The following is a 22,486-nucleotide window of genomic DNA, read 5'->3' as shown; positions in this document are numbered from 1 at the left end:
TTTGTTCATAAGATGCATTCTGTTATGTGAGCTATCACTTTTCCTATTGCAGATTTCTTTCATATTTGAGCTTAATGCATACCATTTAGATTAAATCATTACTATGTCAATATTTGTAGGTAGGTGTATAATCATTTCTTTGCTAGCCACAAAGTCATTTCATCCAAGCCAGCAGCTTACTCTCCATGATGGAACCATAATGTAAAAATGTTGGTGCGCATTAGGGTTTAAAGTTGTAAATAACCAGACCAGTCACAGTATAGTAAAAGAAGGATTTTAGGTTTCTTTGGTGAAACAAAAGCAGATATAAAAAGTTACAAAGATTTTAGATTTTCATTCACAAAAAAAAAGTCATTCACATTTTACACTATACACGTTATAATATAAATACAGGAAAGTATTATGTGCATTGTAATGAGAAAGGAAAAATAAAAACCTAATAGGTCAACACAGTGTTATTCTGTGCTCTAGAACACCTAAAGGCGGATTACATTTAATGCAACAACCAAGGGAACTTGCTTAAAGACGCTGTGTATGATTATAGCTACAGTTGCTCCTTCTAAGCTAAAGGAGGTTTCATGGAAAAGAATCAATGTTGGGGCAAACCCTGTCCTTTCTTTTCTATTTTTCTATTCGCACTTTATTTGTCATCTAGTCTTCTCCAAGTTGATCTAACTGAAATTTGGAAAAGAGTTTTTCTTTCCATTATAGGTTTTTCTTTAAACATTAAATTAAGTGTATAATGATTCAAAGTCATCTTCAGCAGTCACTTTATTCAAATAAAGGGGAGAAAATGGAGTGGGAAGACATAGGGAGAAATGCCAACACGTACATTCCACCTAACAGGAAGATATGCCCACACTATTTCTATATCTATGCTCCTTGCTTAGAATGGGCAAACACCATTAGCTGCAAGCTATACACTTTTCCACTCTTTTCATAATAAACACTTGATGCATTCTATCCATCACATTATTTAATCAGGGACAAAGTACCTATATTATATGGTTCCAAACTGTGTGAGGGAAGTATAAAGGCTAACACTGAAAAATAACTACCATACTATGTCAATTTTCAGGTCTTGGGGAAAATAACATCCAATAAATTAAATCAGTATGGCTTACTTCATTTATTTATGTATGCTTCACAGCTGCAGCATTCATACATGAACATTCAAAACTTTATAAAAGATTAAAATGGTTATATATACAAAATTTTTTTTTTTGCATGTGTGTTGTTTTAACAATCCCCCACCCTCCAGAACCCTAGGTCTATATCCATTTGAAATGCGTTGATCTGTAACCTTACGAGTTAGTGTTATGAAAGCCATTAAAAAGTAGACCTGGTTGAGTTAATAATTAGCACTTTGACCCCTAAAAAATGCTCCTGGTCATAGAAAAGTCCTCCATTCAGGCCTTTCTTGTAAGTGAAGAAAAAGAAATGCAGCAAAGAAGAGTTCCACACTGGAGTCCCTAGTTCCATCGGGATCCCATTAGGCAGGCTTCAGCATCATGTAGAAGCAAACTGCACCTATGGCTGAGACCGGTGCAATGACCTACAAGATTGTGTGTTTGCTAGCTGTCCAGGAATAGCCATCCTCAGTCTTGCTGGCAGTCAAAGGGCAAGTGGAACCATTTCCAGCCTAAACAAACTACATAAAAGCAGCCAAACCAATGATTAAAGACCTCTAAGGCTCCATAATCATTATTAAATATGCCCGAACTCATTGTGACTTTTTATTTTATATACAGGATTAAAATCAACATTAAATCATCTTATTTACATGGCCATGGGTGCTGAAATTGAGCATTTTAAATAGTACAGTAGGCTGGTATACATTATGAAATGGTCTGCACCACTGGCGAATAGAAAACTAAAAAACAAAATTAGATAGGCTGGAAATGGTTACTTTCTGCCCTCGTTTTCTTTCAGTTTGCTTGCTTTCTTTTTGAACGCCAATACTTTCATTCAAAATGTTTTGGGAGCACAGCAACCCAAAATGACTGCACGGTGATCCAAAACTCCAAACCAATTGATAATACTTCTCGAGGTGGTAGGAAAGGCACAGGGAGTTAGGACTTTGGCTGAAATGATGAACACACACGTTCGCCATTTTAGGGATCAGCGCCTCGACTCCTGCCATCTCCGGATCCAACGATGTTCGTGTTTTGATGCATTTGATGAATTGTCCTTTTCTGATGAGGAATTTTTAAAGTATTTCTTAGAATAAGTCCTTTGGTATGCAGATGCTACATGAAAGGAAAGAAAGAAGGAAAGAAAGAAAGAAAACACAACAATATTACTTGCTCCATACCCTAAACTACTGATACCACAGCCGTAAAATGAGGGTGTCTAGTAGTTGTTATGGCACGGTTGTCCATTCTTTCTAAAGGACCACTTACGGTTCATGCAGGTAATTTTGGGCATAGCCCATCTGCCATTTCCTAGGCACCGGATAGTTGGAAGGTGGCGTTGAATGAAACCATCTTTGCAGTGATATCTAATCAGGGAGTTGATTTCATAACGAGGTTTCATCTTTCCAAAGGTCTTGGCATTTTCTACAACAGGGGGCTGGCCACAAGCAACTAAAGAAAAGCACATTGGGTTATTTTCAAATAATCTAAGTATTTCAACTGGTATAAATCTCTTACTTTTCTCTTTCTCTATATATACTACCAACCAAGCACCTTCATCAAAAACAATCATTTAGAATTAAGAAGTTGAAATTTTTCAAGAAAAAATTAAACATTGAGCTTCTTGGGCCTCTTTTGAATCTCAGATTATGTCATCTTGAATTGTGTTTTTTTAAAAATCCATGAGGCTAAATGGTTATATATTCACCTATCCATCTCGTAGGGCCATTTTTCTAAAAACAATTGCAAATTAAAAAGCATCTATCTCATGCCAGCAAGTGGCCTATTGGTGTTGCCTTCATCATCATCCCTAAGTTTTTATTACCCATATTCACTTGAGACAATAATAGATTTGTAACAATTCACTATTACCATTATCTTCCTGAAAAAATTTGCAATCTATAATAACATCATAATTTTGAAATATGGACATATATTCCTAAATATAAATAAAATATCTTCTGGTTACATTTATGTTTATATGCTATTTTCTGTCTTCTGTATTGAGAAGGGGGAAAGGGGTTATAATATTCATGCCTCAGTTTTCTAACTACCATAAAAAATATAAATTTAAACTCTTGAGAAGGGTAAACCTTGGAATACTTAACCATCATTTTAGATTTATAATGAAAAATTTGAAATATCAGCAAACTTAGCAATAGTAGAAATAATAAAAAGAAGTAAAAGAAATCTCTTGATTTGAAATTCAAGAAGTGAAAATTGGCCGGGCATGGTGGCTCACTTCTATAATCCTAGCAATCTGGAAAGCCGAGGTGGGCGGATTGCTCAAGGTCAGGAGTTTGAAACCAGCCCAAGCAAGAGCAAGACCCCATCTCTACTAAAAATAGAAAGAAATTAATTGGCCAACTAAAAATATATATAGAAAAAATTAGCTGGGCATGGTGGTGCATGCCTGTAGTACCAGCTACTAGGGAGGCTGAGACAGTAGGATTGCTTGAGCCCAGGAGTTTGAGGTTGCTGTGAGCTAGGCTGATGCCATGGCACTCTAGCCTGGGGCAACACAATGAGACTCTGTCTCAAAAAATAAAATAAAATAAAATAAGAAATGAAAATTGATTCAATTGAATTTGATTAACTTATATTTTTATTAAATATTAATGTACTTATTTTAAATTATATACCTTTAAAAATCAACTTTTATTAAATTATTTTTCTATATATCTCTAATAAAAATGTAACCTAAATATAATTTTCCCTAAATGGAATTTCCTATGCATAGTTTAAGAATTCTGACAGCACAGGCCCACAAAAACATGCCATATTCTCTCATGAAATAATATAAATCTTCAGTGGGAGAATGATTACCAGAAACCTTGGTACGAAGATATTTGGATGTCAACATCCTACAACTGTTCAATTTATTTATGTATTCCACAAGGCTGTTTACAACTATATTTTTGTGCAATCACAAACTTGGGTTTAACTTAAATATTTAGTTCCTCTAATTTACTTCTGCTTGACCCCAAATTGGATACTTGTATACTTCTTTTATTGGAATATGTAATGCCTGCATTAGGGTCTAGATGCTCTCAAGTATCAGAAATAATGAGACCAACTTTTTAACAGAAGGTTAAAAACGATTAATTAGAAAATTTATTATACTGGATTTTGTGCTATGATGACAAATTAGAAGTTTTTTATGATTGCGAAGAAAGAATTATGTAGATTTCTTCTAAAATTATTCATATGTGAAGGCTTACTAAAAAGCTGAAATAATTCAGTGAATGTGGTATTAGCAAGGTCAGGAAAATAGAGCAGAAAGAGATCCACACATACAGGCTTGATATTTGACAGAAGCAACATGGCAGAGCGGGGGGGGAAATGTAGTCTTTTCTCTTGGATGATTGGATATTCATACAAAAAAAAATATTTGGTTCTGTACCTCAGAGAATACATCAAAAATAAATTCTAGATGGTTGAAATATATAAATGCAAAAGGCAAAACTATAAAACATTTAGAAAACAATAGAATATCTTTATGACTTTAGGGTAGGTAAAGATTTCTTAAGACACAAAAAGGTTTAGACCATAAAGGAAAATTCAATACAATTAAGAATTCTGTTCACCAAAAACTGGGAGAAGATGTTTGCACCTTATAAAATTATTAAGGGATTAGTAACCAGAATGTAAAAAGAACTCTTACAAATCAATATGTAAAAGATAAACAACCAATTTTCAAAAATAACCAAAAGATATGAACAGAAACTTTACAAAAGAAGAGCTACAAATGAACTATAAGCACATGAAAGGATATTCAGGGAGAAGTATCAAAAATGCAAATTAAATCGCAAAAGATAACATTTTATACCCACCAGACTGGCAAAAATTTCAAAGTCGGATAATATCAAATGTCGGAGAAGATGTAGAGTAACAGGATCTATCACACATTGCTGGTGGGAGTGCAAATTGGTACAACCACTTTGGAAAATAATTTGGCATTTTTTAGTAAATTTGATGGTACATATATTCTATGACTCAGCAACTTTATTCTTGAACATACACCCTACAGAAACTCAACAAAAGTCCACCAAGAACAAGTTCAAGAATGTTCATAGAAACATTGTAATAGCAAAAACACTGAATATAACTCAAAAACACTGACTATAACTCAAATGTCCACTGATAGGAAAAGTGATAAATAAAATGTTGTATGGTCATAAATGTTATATAATAACAGAAACAAAGAACATGCAGCTACATGCATCAACATGAAGACATCTCACAAACATAATGCTGAACAAAAAAAAGCAAGGTGAGGAATATATACAGTATGATTCCACTTACAGGAAGTTAAAAAAATGAACAAAACTAAACAATCTGTTGTTTAGGAATACAAGCATATATAATAATATTAAAGGGAAAAGCAAGGGCAATTAAGTCATTATATCTAGTGAGAGTTGGGAAGTAAATGGATGGGATTGGGAGGAGCCCCCAGGATACTCCAAAGATCTATGAATAGTGTGTATTCACATATTCTTTTTTATTTATTTATTTTTTCTTTTTTTTTAATTTTATTAAATTTATTCTACATGATTACATAGGTCTGTGAATCTTTGTTAAGTACTTTTTGCTTGAAATAACATTTTTGTATATATTATACTACTCTACAAGTATTTAATAGTTAATTAAAAGTAGAACTACTTAGGTTTGCTGGTTTTAAATATCTAAAAGAAGAAAAGACAAAAGTCTATAAACATAAAATTCTCTAGAGAACTGATTAGCAAAGAATTGATTGCATGTAAATAAAAATCAGCTAGTAGGGAGATAAAATATAAGAATAGGTTTTTTTCTTCTTCTTTAATGAGGTAGAGCCAACGTTTATAAAACTTGTTTCCCTCTGGGAAATGTAAACAATAATGTTGTTTTCCTTGAATCTTTTTTTGGCTATAGGGCAGTGGTTCTCAATCTGGGACAATTTTGCTTCTTCTTTCCCCCAACCCCCACCATCGTCCTGGAGACATTTGGCAATGTCTAGGGACATTTTTACTTGTCACAATGCAGCAGGGATGTGAAGTGGGAAGGGTGCTACTGGCATTCAGTACATAGAGGGCAGGCATGATATCAAACATGCTACAATGCACAGGACAGCCTCCCACAGTAAAGAATTATCCAACCCAAAATGTCAACAGTGCTGCTGTTGAGAAACTCTGCTATAAGAAAGAAATAACGTAGGAAATATAAGAATATTTAGATCATAAAACAAAAAGCATGAACCCAGGAACCATTTGGAGGTCTAAGAAAGCAAACATGACATTTGGATAAAGACAAACAGCTTATTAAAGACTTTTTACACTGTTAAAAGAAAAATAGCAAATACTAGATTTGCTATTTTTATGAGTCCCACCAGAGAAGTGCTGAAGTAAGGCACATAGTCAGGAAAGCTTCTTATGTAGAAAGGATATTGAGAATAAATTCTACCTTGGATAAGAAAATAGAAGAGTAATGTAGTCATTGCCAACAGCTGAGTTTCGTGTGAGACTATGACTTTACGTATCTTAGTATTCTCTTTCTTCTAAGAAAATTTCTCATTATTGGTGTTTAAGTCTTCCTAAAATATTTATAGAGTATTTACTTTTAGTTTGTTACTTTTTTATTCAAAGACAAATAACTTAAATAGGTTATATTTAACACTTGTACTTTGTACTTCTATTTGAGGTAGGTAAAAGTCTGAGTCTAGGGACTGAATATTCATGCTTTATCAATTGCAAACAGGTTAAAAAATGTTTATAGAATTTCTATTTGTTTAGGGAAGAAGTGTATATACAGCATGTATATACAGCATGTATTAGAAATTCAAACATATTGGCCAATGATAAACACAAACATATTTTTAAAAAATAGCTTTTTAAATATTTTCTGTTGAATATTAACTAAAATATTCTCATGAAATTTACATTACAAATGTTTTTATTTTATCATATCTTGTAGATAGTCAACTACAGACATAGGGATGGTATTTATGTTCTATGGTTTTTAAGCATAAAATAAGTCTAATTTAATCATTCTCAGGGAATGATTAAAAAACCTCAAATGCCTACAGAGACCTGGCAGTTAACAAAAACCAGTGCTGATCATAATCCCAAAAGACACAATCTTGAATGCCATAATCCCAAATGTTGAAATTCCAAAAGGTCAAAATCCCTAATGTGTAAAACCCCAAAATCTTAGGCCAAAAAGACTAAAATCTCAGATTTGAAATCCTGAAGGCAAAATTCTAGGGAAGGTATTAGTGAGTTTTTGGTTGTACACAGGATAGTCGCATTATGTTAGTTCTATCATGTTAGGTGAAATTATTACCTAAGTTTTTGATTGATGTTGTCAAAAGACTTTCTGTTGTCAGTCACGGTATTTCATATGACCACAGTTATAAAGCTGGGTGCACACAATTACCAACCACAGTGATATGCATTTATACATTCCACTTTTTGACCTATTTCTTTATGAATGTGGTTTGCCTACTCATAATTGTTATACTCATGTGCTGTCATTAGTATACTTGAGTGTTTATGCTTGCAAAAATATGAATGTTACTATTGCCTATTTCATTGTGTAAAATGGCCTATGAAGTGTTTTGTCATGTTTTTATATATTTTTCTAATAAATTCCACGTTTAAAAGATAAATTTAAAATTTTAAAATTTTAAAGAATTTTTTAAAATTATTTTTTCCAGAATAATATCTTTGGGATTTTAATCTTTTGGGATGTCAACATTTGGGATTATGCATTCAGATAGTGTCTTTCAGGATTATGGCCCAAACTCACAAAAACAAGGCAAGGAATGAATGAGGATGGCACGCGCCACAGATGGCAGTGGGAGGATACTGGCTCTCCACTCACGACCTTGAACGTGGGCTAAATGGAACCAGTTCTTCTTATTTCCTTTTTTAAAATCCAGATTATTTTTTTAATATATCCCAACTTTTAACTGTGGACAACTAATTTTTTTTAAATGTTATCCTCATCAAAATAAAAAATAGTCTATAGTCCCTTAGGCTGGCAGTTGTTTTTCTTAAAGATGTTACCAGTCAGTATTCTTATATTAATGCTGCATTGTTATCTTAAGCACCTGAAATCTAAGGTGAGACTATTACTCAAAACAAACTTTTCAATTGTATCGAAAGAGTGAAATATTCCAGAGTAACAAGAGATGACATACATGACGTATTCAGTTTTTGTCTCAAGGAATGAAGCTTTTTCCTCCTGAACTCTCTTGATAATTGAAATGCAAATTAAGTATACATTATTAATGGGATAATCATTACCTGTTCCTTTCTTGCAGGTGTAGGTGAGATGGTAATTGCAGGGAACGTCATTCCACTGGCCGTTCTCATGCCAGATGATTACAACACAATCTTCTCCAGCAGAAAAGAAGCTGTCCGGCTGGTTGGGCCTCCAGTTCTCATATTGCTGTAAAAATGGAAGGAGAAGGTAACTACTCACTAGTCATGGAGTGACATAAGAGCAACAGTGGCATTTTATCACAATACAATTGGAATGAACTAAACAATTTCTATTGGATCACATACCTGAAATTATTTTGGTGGTCAAGAAAAAGACAAACTCTGAGTGGAAAATATGTGTGTCTGTAAGTCTTTATTCAACAAATGTCTAAAATATGTGTGTCTGTAAGTCTTTATTCAACAAATGTCTATTCTTTATTTAACAAATGTCTATTCAACAAATATCTCTAAGTCTTTATTCAACAAATGTCTACTGTTTGGCAATGAGATATCACTGAGAAATTTTGGTCTAGTTATTCTAGATTTCTCAATGCATAATCAATCTTCAATTTAAGAAATTTCATCATGTTATGACTAATTTCATCATGTTATGACTAATAACTCAATATAAAATTAATGGACGTGCAACTAGAAAAAAATTCATAATCTCATCACTACAATCTATCATGTTGTCACCTAGCCCTCATATACACATATAATGTTACATAGTTGTGATTATAGTGCAACATAATTTTCAACTTTTCTTATCTTTACCACTATAAAGTACTTTTTTGTCTTATTTAATGGGATTGTTATTAATCCAAATTCACTTATTTGATTAAAAAATTTAGATATTTGCAATATTTATTTTTTTATTTATCTGATATACCTATGTCATTTTATATACAATCTTTCAGAACTATTTTGTTTCAGATGTGATTCTTATATGCCCATACAGTTGAGTTTTGCTTTATGATCTAATATGAAAGTTGTTTTCTTTTAATGGGAACATTTATCACATTTATGCATATTTGATATAAAAGATATGCTTTCAAAATATATCTTTACTATAAATATATGGGATTTTTAGGGTAATGTGTTTTAAGATAACTGAAACAGATTTTATGAGTTGGATGTTTTTCTGATACTTATCTATATATACATATTTCCCACTAAAAGCAACAATATATAACTGGAAACATCTTTTGCCTTCCATCATAAGAGTATGTGTCACTTATTTAGCATCTATAATAGATAAATCCCTCCTCTAGGTATATGATATACATCATCTCACACAACAAGCCAGCATGATTGGAAATAATTTGGACCTTAGAGACATTAAGCACCCAAGACTCTCTGGTTTAAGTTCACTTCTTTGTTACTTCAAATGTTGTCTCCATGGCAACCAATAATTATATGAAAACACAACCCTGTGCCTATGCAAGAGTAACGAACTTTAATGAGATGAAAATAATATTGAACTGTAAATAAGAGATCAGTTTCCTAGTCTTGGGTCCTCCTAACTAGAATGTGATATAAGCTTTTTCAGTATCTTTCTGGCTCAACTTGAGTATCGCTCCCTACTTGTGCTTTGCTACTCTCATGCTCTCTCACACCGAACAACAACAAGACTAGTGACAGCAAACTTCCTTAAAATGATGGAAATACAGATTAAGATTTATGTGACAATGACTAATATGATTTTTTTTTTTCTGGGCCTACAGATCTAATAGTCTTTCCTTGAGTTAAAGTTAAAGTTCCTGGTTTAAAACAATGAGTTAATAGATTTTATTTGGTAAAGATAAAATCAGGAAAGAAAGAATTCTATATAACAGTTAAGGCAATTGTTCTCAATTCAGAATATGCAAAAAATGGTCCTACTATGTGCTTACTTCCAACAGTGCCATGGCTATTTTTATGTCTTTTAAATTACATAATATTTCTGGCCCATTCTTTTTCTTAATGACCAAAGTACTAGACTTAGCTATTTACAGTGTTTTCAATACCAAATGTTTATTTTTGTGTTTTTAATCTTTAATACTTGGTACAATAAAAGCTTTTGATAGGTACTCCATTTATCTATGAAATGGAATTTTTATACCAATAAACTCTAATTTACAAATCAAAAAATATATAATTAACATACTAGAGAATTATAATAATTATAATAAATATAATAACATACTAGAGTATAATTAACATACTAGAGAATATCTGTAAGGCTTTCTCAGAAAAAAAGTGATTTTTAAAAACCTTTATATATGGTAAAAACCTAGATCTTTGATAAATAATCTGTAAAAAGACCCAAAATTTGAAAACTTTCTACTTTCCCTTCAGTCTCTTTGCTTTAAAGTCCTTATCAATCATGCCAAATTAAGATAGGAGACAAGAGATCCGCACAATGCAATGCAAAGTCTTTGAAGAGTGGTGAAAATGCAAAGAACCAAGGGAAGCTTAAGGAAGTATTTTTGCCAAAATACAAAATAAAGGATGTTTTGATTTCTCTGGTAAAAACCTAATCCAGAAATGAAACAGATTTAAATCTAACTCTGGTAGCCCAAATGCCACAACTGAGTTACCCCTAGACAGTCCTGAAAAGGGTGCTCAAGGGGACCATGTTCACTAGAGTGCTCTGACTGATAGGTCTCCCTGAAGTCTGAAACTAACACTTGCTTTCTACTGGCTTTCTAGTTATTTCACTATTTTTCGTTTTTTGTTGTTGTTTACTTTCCTTCCCTTATGATCCCTCACTCTCCACCCAACAAGCCTTTTTTAAAATTTTCTCCTCTCCTTTAATAGATAAAGAAAAGCAGAGATATAAAAGTCATGTTCTGCCCATTGTTTTTAACAGACCAATTAAAATAGGATAAAAACAAAAAAACAAAAGAATAGGAACTCATTAACTCTAACAAAAATCTACATTTAATACTTTCTATAGTCAAACGTTCCAAAGTTCCTCAAATATTGAATTTGAATTTTGGAGCTCTGTACTTTCTAATTTGCTTTCTAATTAGCCTCTTACAGGAAACCAAAAACGTTCTCAAAGGTGGAAAAATTTCCAACATCCCAATTGAATGTGTAAACTGTGCAACACTCCCTCATTCTCACATGGTCCATTTCCCTTCCTTGATTTACTTCTCCTTTATAACACTCATTACATTCTAATATCCTATATAATTTACTTATGTATTGTATTTTTTTCTCCCTAGTAGAATGTAAGCTCATAGAGGACAAGATGTGGGGTTATTTTGTTCACTACTACTGTGTTTCCCCGAAAATAAGACAGGGTCTTATATTTATTTTTCCTCAAGAAGACACCCTAGGGCTTATTTTCAGGGGATGTGTTATTTTCCCCTCAAAGCCTCAGCTTGCAGCACGCACAGGATGGCCGGGACCTGACAGGAGGAGCCGACCTTGTTGGTGGGGCTGCCTGCACCTTTCTGGTCACCTCTGGGATAGTAGCTGTCATGACGGGGCAGATGAGAAGGGCTGCTCGTCTTCTTTACAGCTCCGCAACGAAATGCAAGGGTTGTGTAGATAGGCTGCGTAGCCACGCCCATCAGTAGGTCTTATTTTGGGGTAGGGCTTATATTACACAAATGCTTAGAAACCCTGCTAGAGCTTATTTTATGGGTTGGTCTTATTTTCGGGGAAACACGGTATATCCTCAGTACCAGGAACTATGTCTGACACATATTGATGTTGTTTAATAAATACTTTGATATTTAGAAATAACACAGGGTGTTTCATTCTTCCCAACCCACACCTATTCCTAATCAAAGATGTTGCTTGCTGCTAGCAAATAATAAGTGAGACAAGCAATTATAGAGCCAGTGGAAGTAAATAACTTTTCTGAAAAACAGTTGGCAATGCATATCGAGAGGCTCAAAAAGTTCCTGCCTTTGGAACCCAATAATCCCACTTCTAAAATTCTATTCTAAAAAATAATCAGAGATGTGAACATTTCGTGTTAAATACTATTTACACTAGCAGTAAACAGAAACAATCTATAGAATGAACATACGTTCAATAAATTATGATGAAGCCAGATAAATAAAATCAAACATTTTGTCTTTGAAGAATATATAAGGAAATGGGAAATAGTAAAAGAAGTGTTAAATTAAAATATATAATGATCCAAATTTTACACATATTCTTAGATACAGCTATGTGTGTCTATGTATAAAAGCCCAAAAGCAAATGCAGTATATCTTAGTGCGTTTCTGAGTGATTAGACTGAGACATAATATTTTATTCATATATTCTTACATATTTTCCAAGTTCTCTAGAGGGAGTATACATTATTTTTCTAATCACCAAACATGAACGTTATAAAATGATCTATGCATTTATCAGTGAGGACTCACAGATGTCTTAGCTTACCTTTTGTTAAACTAACCTTAACAAACATCATTTCAAGTTACCAAAGTCACTTGACTGCCATGTATTTTGGAACTGACATTTCCTCCTGACCTGAACAATAACCATGTCATTTTCACACTGAAATGAGATTTGGATCCCATGCCACTATAGTAGTTCTCAGCGCTTAAACTGCCCAGACTGGGACCTCTGGTAAAAGATTTAATTGTCTTTGGTGAGAATTACATTTGGCTTGCGGCAATGATTTAAAACGTGTGTTCTTGTTGTTGCTTGGCAGAGTTGTGGCTTAATGGTGCAGGACCAAATTTTAGCTCTGTGGTTTTTACAAGAATGTCTGATACCCACAGGCATGTCACACTATTACCTCATATCTGATAGCTCCATTGTGCAGATTTATCTTGGCTAGGATGCTTTCTTTTTGCTCCATGTTATTGCCAAAGTGACTTAGCAAAGAAAACTCCAGAGTTTTCTGAACAACTTTCTTTGTTTCCTCTTGAAATCTTTACAGCCTTATTTAATCTTACAGGGAGAAGGAGTATAAAAAATAAATCTTTGACTTTAGGTGCAGTAATGTACCTTTTTTCCTACTAAAGTTAAATGCTAAGAAGAAATCTCTCCTCAGGGAATCAATTCTAAATTATAAGAATATAATAGGTCCTTTCTCACAATACAGTGTCTCAAACATACAGAATTATAAATTCTTGGAATGAGCAAAGAAAAACTCATCATTTCCCATGTGGATTTTTTTCTCCTCACTTGGAATTATAAACAAACATCCTGGGTGATCTATCCTGGATCAACCCTCTTCTAGGGCTGGATGGGCAAACTAAGAATTATTCCAGAAAGCCCTCAAGGCTTAGGGAATTCATTTTAACCCCTCAGACACAAATAAATGCTGGTCACGCCTCTGTATGTTTGTGCATCAGAGATTCAAATTCCCCATTCCAAACCCTAAACTCTTATTGCCTCCCCAGGGACAAGAATTAAATCACTGCTACACTAGACAGAGAACCTAAAAATCACTTTGCATTTTCACTCTCCTGATGGCAGAGAAAATGATGACATAAAACTCAAATAGTTGATGGAGAGCAAAGTCAATCCAGATGTAAAATTTTTTTGCATTTCATTAAGAGATAATCATTTTATACCTAGTAGGAAACTGCTTAATGCTGTATATTGTATGATGAAAATTATTTTTAGAGTTCCAATTCAATGACCAGCTCTTGTATCTATAAAAACGTGCCAAAAAAACTCCAACCATTTCAGTTAAATTGGATTCAGTCACTTTTCAGTTATTGTTTTCTCTTTCTTTTTCCTCCAATTGAGTTTAAGCAAATCAGCTGCCAACATAATAAAATGATTAAAAAAAAAAAAAAAACCAAAAAAAAAAACCCTGTCTAAAACCCAACAGCTAGTAAATACAGTTCTCTTGCATGAAAATTGTCTCCACAATCCAGAGAAGTCAATGTGAACCAAACCTAACATTGTGGAGGAAAAGAGCAGAATAAAGTTATTCCTCAAAGTCTATCAAATCATAAACGCTTAGATTATTTTGTTCCAAATAATCTGTACTTTAGTGTCAAAAATTTATTTCTGTCTCATTAACACAAAAGAGAAGGAAGTGCGCATGACTTCCTTGCCTGCCAACAGCAACCTCAAGTCCACAAATCTGAGAGTGATTTAACTAATTTTTCTCACTCAGACTGGCTGGAGAGCTGTCTATTTCTCTCCTTCCCAGAACTTTGCAAGTCTCCAACTACATTCAATCAACATAACCAGGGGGGGGGAAAGGTTTGTAAAAAATCCACAAAACTCTCTATGTTCACCTTCCAAGGAAAATTCTCTGCTGGGTTCTACTACTATGCAGAAAGGGAAGATACAAAATAGAAGGGTCCTAATATTTGCAACAGTTGCTAGGATTTTACTAAGCTTACGACTACATGTGTTAGCTTTACACTGTGTTTGAAAGATCATCTCCATTCACATTTAACTTTCATATTCACACTATCTTACACTTTATACTAGAATTTCTAAACTACTCAAGGCTGCAGAAACTTAATTCACAGAGAATATTATTCCTGCTTAGATCCAGGTGGAGTTCTGAGAATGTGAGGTTTTGAAACACAAAATTGAATATGACCACTAGGTGGTGATATATCTCCATCCTTATATTATGAAGAAACTCCATCACTTAACAAAACCGAACTTTGAATACTCCCCCCAAATTATGATTATTTACTTCATTTGGCATAAAAGATTAAAGGATTGTGATATGTCTTCCCAGTTTTTTGAGGGAAAACATGAAGACGGACCTCAGCTAAACAGTAGTTTCCAATCTGATTGCATTTAATTTTGTCATAGGCAGCAGTAGCTATAATTTAAATTTTCTGTCTGACTAAAATGTGCATCTACAATATTTTATTATTTTCCATTTTACCTTTTGAAAATTATCAGATGATTTACATCAATGGTGAAATTGTATCAGAAACAAAGTTAAATCTGTAACATCCATCTAAAATCCTTAGAACAGGTCAGATCAAAGATAAATACCTATGCACACAAATGAAATGTCTGCAGTGTGAATCACAGTTAGTTTGTTTTTAGGCAAAAACCTATCTAGCTTAGCTATGAAAACATGACGTGTGCACTAAAGCTGACTTCTTTGTGTGCAAACTTTCCTTTCATTACCTGGGGCCCACATTGCCACCTTATAGTGCTCCCAGAGCCACAAAATTAAATCCAAATGCAGTTGATGCTAAGGGTGAGCAAATAATCACCAAAGTACAAAATCAAATTCCAAATAGAAAATACTCTCTCTGGGTGGCTGTTTGAAACATGCAAGAAGAAACCATCTTTCACTAAATAACAAACTCAGAATAACCACTCTGGGTTAGCCCTAGCCTTTCAGAACACAGGTCAAACAGTTATCTGAAAAGAGGCTAGGAGGACTACTTATTACAGAAATCAAAACATTTGGTAACTTTAAAATGACTTTTTTACCCCTAGATGGCTGTTATTACACAATAGGCATTTGTTTGCAGTCTGCAGGGGGGTGGGGGGGTGTGCATGCATTTAGCTTTGTTTTATTTAACTTGTTAAGGGCAAATGACTTCCCTGCAAGGTAGAGATACCTTTTCTGGTTCTTGTACTTGCCTAAGATTACTTTGGTCTGGGTCCTTATTTATTTATGTTTTAAGGTATGTTATGGTTTTGCCGTTGTCTTTTAGTTGAACAGGGCAATTCACTGACCGACAACTGAAAAGAAAAGAGCAGCTTTGTTTTAAAGGAGAAAGAGACATTTGTTTTGGTGTCACTACCCTATGCTGGCAGCCTGGAGTTGGATCCTACCAACATGAATATGTTGAAGGGAAGAAAAACTAACCTGGGGTCTCCTGATAGTTGTTAAAGTGGCAATATGCCCATTATTTTCCTAGCTGGCAAACCTCTGTGCAGGAGAGACAATCTGGCTGGTTCTTGAGAACAGCACTAATCTTGTGTAATAGTGTGAGCTCACTGCCCTACAAAGCAGTAATTATCAACAGCATTTTCAGAAGGATGTGAGTTACTCCCACAGAGACCACTGTGAGACAGGGGGCCTCAAGCAGAGCGCCACAAAGCAACTTGCGTTTAATCTATACAATGAATGGTGCCAGGGGGCTCCTTCACCCTAAGCTTGTTTGCACAGGTCTTTAGTCATGAAGTGCTAAGGATCCAAATGCAAGGGGAAATTGCCAAAACCCATTCAATTTTTTTTGGGGGGGGGGTCAGGGGCACTTTTCCACAGTTATGCATCTCCTTAAACTAATTAGCAATTAAATTTCAATATCTGCATGTGATTTTAAAGTTTCATAGAACCATGATGGAAAAGCATCTGTGAGAAAGAATTACTGCATTGATAAGTTTTCTCCTTTTTTATTTTTAAGATAATCTTGTCCCTTGTGAAAATGATTTTCCAGAGATGGGTAAATACTGTTCTTCCACTCTTCACTAACTATCTGAACTCAAACAAAAGCAAGGCAGAGAGGAGGGTTTTATGTTCTAGAACTACTCTATGGTTCATAATATTTTGCAGCTTGAATCAGAAGAACCAGTTTTTGATTCCAAATCAAATTAAACTACAACACAAGTAAAAATTTGCATTAAGAACTCAGTGGTCTTTTGCAGAAAAGGAATCTGAGAATTCTTCCATTCATGAGTAATGCGTTAAAGGGTTAGGAAAGAGCATATGTTTTCCTTGGCTTTTAGGTTAATATAATAAAACCAGTGAAGTTGAACATAATTAAATTAATGTTGATATGCAGTGTGACCTGTTCACAGAGAACTGGCATTGGACTTAGAGCTAATGCAACACCACAGCCGACACAAATCCAGAGGCAAATATTTTATAGAAATTCTAAGATTTTCCGGTAGAAAAAGGAAAACTTAAATTTTTGATTTGGGGAGTTTTATTTTGCATTGTTTTCTGCAATCCTTTCAAATGAGCAGAAACCTACAAAAAAAAAAAAGCTTAGAAAGCACTGAATTAGTTAATACTCCTGAGTCTCCTGTCAATGTCCAAGACATCTGGGAGAGGAAGGAGGATAGGAACCTTTGTGTTTATAAAATGGTAATAACAATACATTCCTGCAGAAAAAGAATAATGGTTTATGGCCTGCAATTTGCTACTCCTTTTCTCTGTAGCTTTTAAGTGTCTCTTCCTGGGTTAAGGGCTATTTCTTTACAGTTTCTACCTTTTTCAAAGCTGCCTTTTCTCACAGTACTTTGCTTGACAGACTAATGTGTTTATTTATGAAAAAAAGGGAGGGCTCTCTGGATTTAAAGTCTAACTAATCCACACCCATCTGGCCATTCTCTAGCATCAACTCTAATCAACTGGCGAAGGAGAGCGAGTGGGTGTCGGAAGTTCTAGGTGTGCCAACTTGCCAGTGCTGGACTGCGCTTATCAAAGTGAAAAAAAGAAAAGCAAAATGTAGTCATCTTCCAGATATATTTTAAGCATCATTTTTTAAGTAAAAAGGTTCATTGTAGGCCGGGCGCTGTGGCTCACGCCTGTAATCCTAGCTCTTGGGAGGCCGAGGCGGGCGGATTGCTCAAGGTCAGGAGTTCAAAACCAGCCTGAGCAAGAGCGAGACCCCGTCTCTACTATAAATAGAAAGAAATTAATTGGCCAACTGATATATATATATAAAATTAGCCGGGCATGGTGGCGCATGCCTGTAGTCCCAGCTACTCGGGAGGCTGAGGCAGAAGGATCACTCAAGCCCAGGAGTTTGAGGTTGCTGTGAGCTAGGCTGACGCCACGGCACTCACTCTAGCCTGGACAACAAAGCGAGACTCTGTCTCAAAAAAAAAAAAAAAAGTTTCATTGTACAAGTCATTTTAATAATTATACTATCAATTTTTTTGCAGTGTCTATTGTAACTGTGATGGGGCAAGATGAGTAATTAGAGCTAGAAAATAAGACATTTATGGATCCGTCATTTAATAACTTGTTCTAGAACATCCTGACTAGATCAGGCAAATGCAAAAGAGGAAGTCTGCTTTCTCCCAACAGTAAACCGAAGAGTGAAAAGGAGGAAGCTGTGGCTACTTCCCAGGAAGTAGAGACACCAGGAGACTTGTGGGGGGTCAATATTGGGTTCTGACAAAGTAGAGACGATAGAAGTAAGTAATATGAAGGAGATGTAGAAATGTTTGTTTGTTTGTTAATGTTTAGGAATAAATCAGAGTATTTTTTGCAGAACAGATCAAACTTTACAAAAGCTCCTCACTACTTAGAAAAGGGAACTGGATTGTCAGTTCTATTCAGTCCTTAACTTCTACGGTTACATTTTCCTTTGAGGAAACTGTGTCTCATCCACTGAAGACTCCAGTGCCCAGTGCTGAAGGCTCAGCTTTGATGGTGCTGGGGGCGGGGGGAGGCACTGAAGGGAGGAGAGAAAGGAACAACACAGACCACAGAGAATCCCCTCATGGCAATCTTATTTCAGGGGGTCAAAGAGAGGGAGGGAGCAAGCTGGGAACAGATTTAAAACTCTGAGACCCACAGTTTGATTTTAACCACTTGTTGGGGAGGTGGATTATACAAAGTAGTATGATTAAGGCCCCTAAGAGTTTCTGATATTTCCTTAATTGTGCTGTCCCGTGGACACATGATAGTCTTTAGTTGAAAGGAAAGTTGTGAAAATTATTTTGCAAGAAAGTATACAGATAGAGAAATAGAAATGATTCCAGGCTGTTCCCTGGTGTTTGGCTTCCTCTGTGCTTGAATGAACAGTCTCAGGTAGTGGATGAGTAAATGAAGCTCTACCCAACCTCAAGCAACCAAGTCTTCTTTGGCCAAGCAATCTATGGAAAACGCGATGAGCCGGTAACATTCAGGAGTGATGTTTTCTTTTGCTGGTTTCACTACATTTTGGATATAAATAATAAGGTTTTTAAAAGTCATTTTGCTTCAGAAAGTATATTGACTGAATATGTACCTATCTTGAAAAAAAGAATCCTCCTTCAAAGTTCTGAGTAATTGTTGGTTTCCTAAAGCTTCATGGAAAACCTGCCCTGATATAACTCACACATGTAGGTGTGGCAGTTTGTTTTCCATTTTCTATTTTTAATTTCCAAAGTTTATTACAAAGGTGTTCTTAGGACAACCATGGACAAAATTATCATCATTCCCAGTAGAAACACCTGTTTTCCTTTGGGTTAATACGTTTTGTAAGACGCATTATATTCAACTATATACTTCTATTTCTGAGGAACATTTTTTTCACTGTATCCGAAAACCCACCTATTATGTTTGGATGTTTTTCATAATGGTACAACTTTACATAAAATCCTTAATTTAGATTAAACAAGAAAGTCACAAAGAGATAAGCCACTTTAGGATTCAAAAGATAGAACTAGCTGAGCAATGTGTGCATACTGATTATCACTCGTTAGTTAAAAAAGCATTCATTAAGTATCGATTTTATGTCATCTACTTTGCTAGGTGCTGAAAAAATAGGGATGAAGGTTAATCCCTGTCTCATAAGGCTCAGTGTCAGGAAGTCACCCCAGAGAGGTCTGTGCTAGGACAGTAAGAGGACAAAAGACCTGTGGCAGCACCAAAGAGGAGCTCTTAGTCACACATGGCAAGGAAGGCTTCCTGGAGGAAGGAGACTTACTTGAATGTTTATGAAATGATATTAGGACAAGGGGTTCTCACTTCATCCTAAGCTCTAGGGCGAGTATAGGCAAAGCCCCTGGGAGTGAGGGGTGTCATGGCTTATTCCAGGAACTATGAGTATTTGGAGATGCTATATAGCTCAGGGAATGGCAGGTTGAGTTGGTGGGCTTTTTACCTCACCGTGCCAATAATTAGAATTTTATACTGAAGGCAATAGACAGCCACTGAAGAATTTTAAGAAGGGAGTAACCAGAGTTCATAGCCAGGGGAGGAAAAGGTCATTAGCACTGGAAAACAGATCTGAGGGAAAACACTTCTGACTAGTCATTCATTGAACAACTGGTTAAAGAAAGAACTTAAAAGTCAGCTAATAGTATAGAAGCTAGATAAGAAAAGTTTGTTTAAGTTCACCAGCTTTAATGTGTATTTAACTTGGATGGTTTAACTTAGTGTCTTTGAAGACATTATTTGGGTGACAAGTGAAGCAATTCATTATTGAAGTTATTTGCCAGGGTTTCTAACAGAGCACTAGGTGCATTTTGCTGTTAGAGAACAATAGCCTAGTTAAAGAATAACTGGTTAGAAGAAAGCAAAGTGACAAAGTGAAAATCAAAATGTGTCAAGAGAAGAAAAGCTTAATATAAACCACAAGGCTAGACCCAATTTTATTCATGAATGCAATTTTGTGAAATTTATTGGGCCAATAATCCAAATAATGAATGAAAAAAGTTTTTTAAATATAACAGAAACAAGAATTTGGAATTTTATCAATGATATCAACATGATATTATAGGGGCCAATAATGTGGAATGAATCAATCAGAGTTGAAAGAATAAGGGCAATTTAGATGACTTGGCTAAACATCATTAATTTAGTATAAGTATATAATTGAATTAGTCTAGGTATAAAGCATAATCATATTAAATGTAATCATACTGTAAGTTTATTGGATGCTAAGTTTAATTACTTCAATAAAAGAAATCATTGAAAATGAGACCTAATATAAACTTATTTGGTTTTACTGGATTGAAAGATTGAATATCAAAAGCCAGTATAAGGTAAATATCAAAGGATTTTTTTTTTTGTTTTAATACTGCTTTACCTCCCAAGATGGATAAGCTCTAATAAACCTTTCAAACAAAACATGTGGGGAGAGAGTGTGCAGAAGAGGAGAGAAATCACTCTAAAACATAAACAAAGTCCTTAAAATTGCACACAGTCAAGTTAACACCATTTCCAAGTATAAGCAGATACTGCTCTCCCGGATGAAGGCTTTACTATTAGGGATATTTTCAAAAGCAGAAAACTTGGAGTAAACAGTGAAACAAAGGAGAGCTATTTGATTCAAAGGCCTGCACACATATGGAACCTGTTAAGGGGATGGTGGCTGCAGAAAGAACTACAAACGAGTTTAAGGGACACCTAGGCTGTCTCAGAAGGGAAGGAGACAGAGGAAAGGGTGGTTACACCAGCAGGAAAGTGGGCCAGAGATCAGTCGAATGGGAGGGAAACAGGCTGTAGGGCAGATGGTCTGTTCTGTTCCAAAATGTTCAAAGTTAAGGGACACTCCTTCACACACTTTTATTTTACACAAAGAGTGAATTAACAAGAAACCAAAGGTCTGTCAGAGTTTCCCTCCCCACCCCCCACCCCCGGATTTATTTGTGTCATTTCTTTGAGAAATTATGCTTATTGACAAATTTCATTTGCTGCCTTCTTCAAACTGAGGCCTTCACATAGAATGTACTCCATAATCCTTAGGTTTCAGTTAAAAGTGTGAATTAATTAAGAGTAAAGTTCTTGTTTAAGTTGCATGGTTATCTATGTTAGGTTTTATTATCTTCCTCTGGAAATTTCAGAGGAAGATCAATATTTCTCTTTTGACCAAGTGCAATGCTCACTAATTTACCAATTTAGGACCAGTCTAGACTATGGATATGGTAATTAAGTTATTTTTTCATAGTATTTATGTGTCTATATTAAAAATTAGTTGACACAGGCAAAAACAATGGTTGAGTTGCCTTGCTTTGGCATAGATGAATAATTACATCTGATGAGTCAAGTTCACCTGCATGACATCTGGCATAGAAGATAAATTCCAAAAGATATTTTAAAGACCCCACATAGCTGCCAGATATAAGCCAATGTTAAGTAATTTTTAACCAAACTCACAGGGATAAGGAATAAAGCATTATCCTAGACATCATGAGAACTAAAAAGCCAAGAAAGGAACTACCTCTTTGAAGAGGTGAACAGCTAATGGAGAGACCAGAATAAACACCTTATTAACACATATATATGCTAGGAATAAAAACATACACATTAATTCTGTATAATCAGTGACACCGGGACTTGGCTCAGTCAGAAAGGTGTGTAGGAAAAATAGACTTTTCATATGTTGCACCTGGCCAAATGCAGCTGTTCTAGGCTCAGCTTTGGAACATACAGGAACACAGCCAGGTGGTACAGTTTGAGATAAATCGTAGCCTTGATGTACAAGGCATAGTAACAACCAGAATTGGCCACCTGAGTCCTGGGCACTATAGCTTCTGTACTACAGATGGGAG

General features: G+C 35.0%; 1 protein-coding gene across 4 annotated transcripts in view; it reads right to left on the bottom strand.

Moving 5' to 3' along the window:
- Positions 1-260: 260 nt before the first annotated feature.
- VCAN (versican) overlaps positions 261-22,486 on the bottom strand; it is a 104,821-nt gene continuing 82,595 nt past the window's right edge. For all 4 annotated transcript variants that reach the window (XM_076008155.1, XM_012784382.2, XM_012784383.2 and 1 more), the window contains 3 exons: positions 8,417-8,561; positions 2,403-2,585; positions 261-2,249 (listed from right to left, as the gene is read on the bottom strand). In XM_076008155.1, the coding sequence (XP_075864270.1) occupies positions 2,122-2,249; positions 2,403-2,585; positions 8,417-8,561 (456 nt within the window). In that variant the 3' untranslated portion in view covers positions 261-2,121. The remainder of the gene's footprint in view (positions 2,250-2,402; positions 2,586-8,416; positions 8,562-22,486) is intronic.

The sequence above is a fragment of the Microcebus murinus genome, chromosome 11, assembly GCF_040939455.1.
Source record: "Microcebus murinus isolate Inina chromosome 11, M.murinus_Inina_mat1.0, whole genome shotgun sequence".
In the NCBI taxonomy this organism is placed as follows: Eukaryota; Metazoa; Chordata; class Mammalia; order Primates; family Cheirogaleidae; genus Microcebus; species Microcebus murinus.
This window is presented reverse-complemented; position numbering and strand designations above follow the sequence as displayed.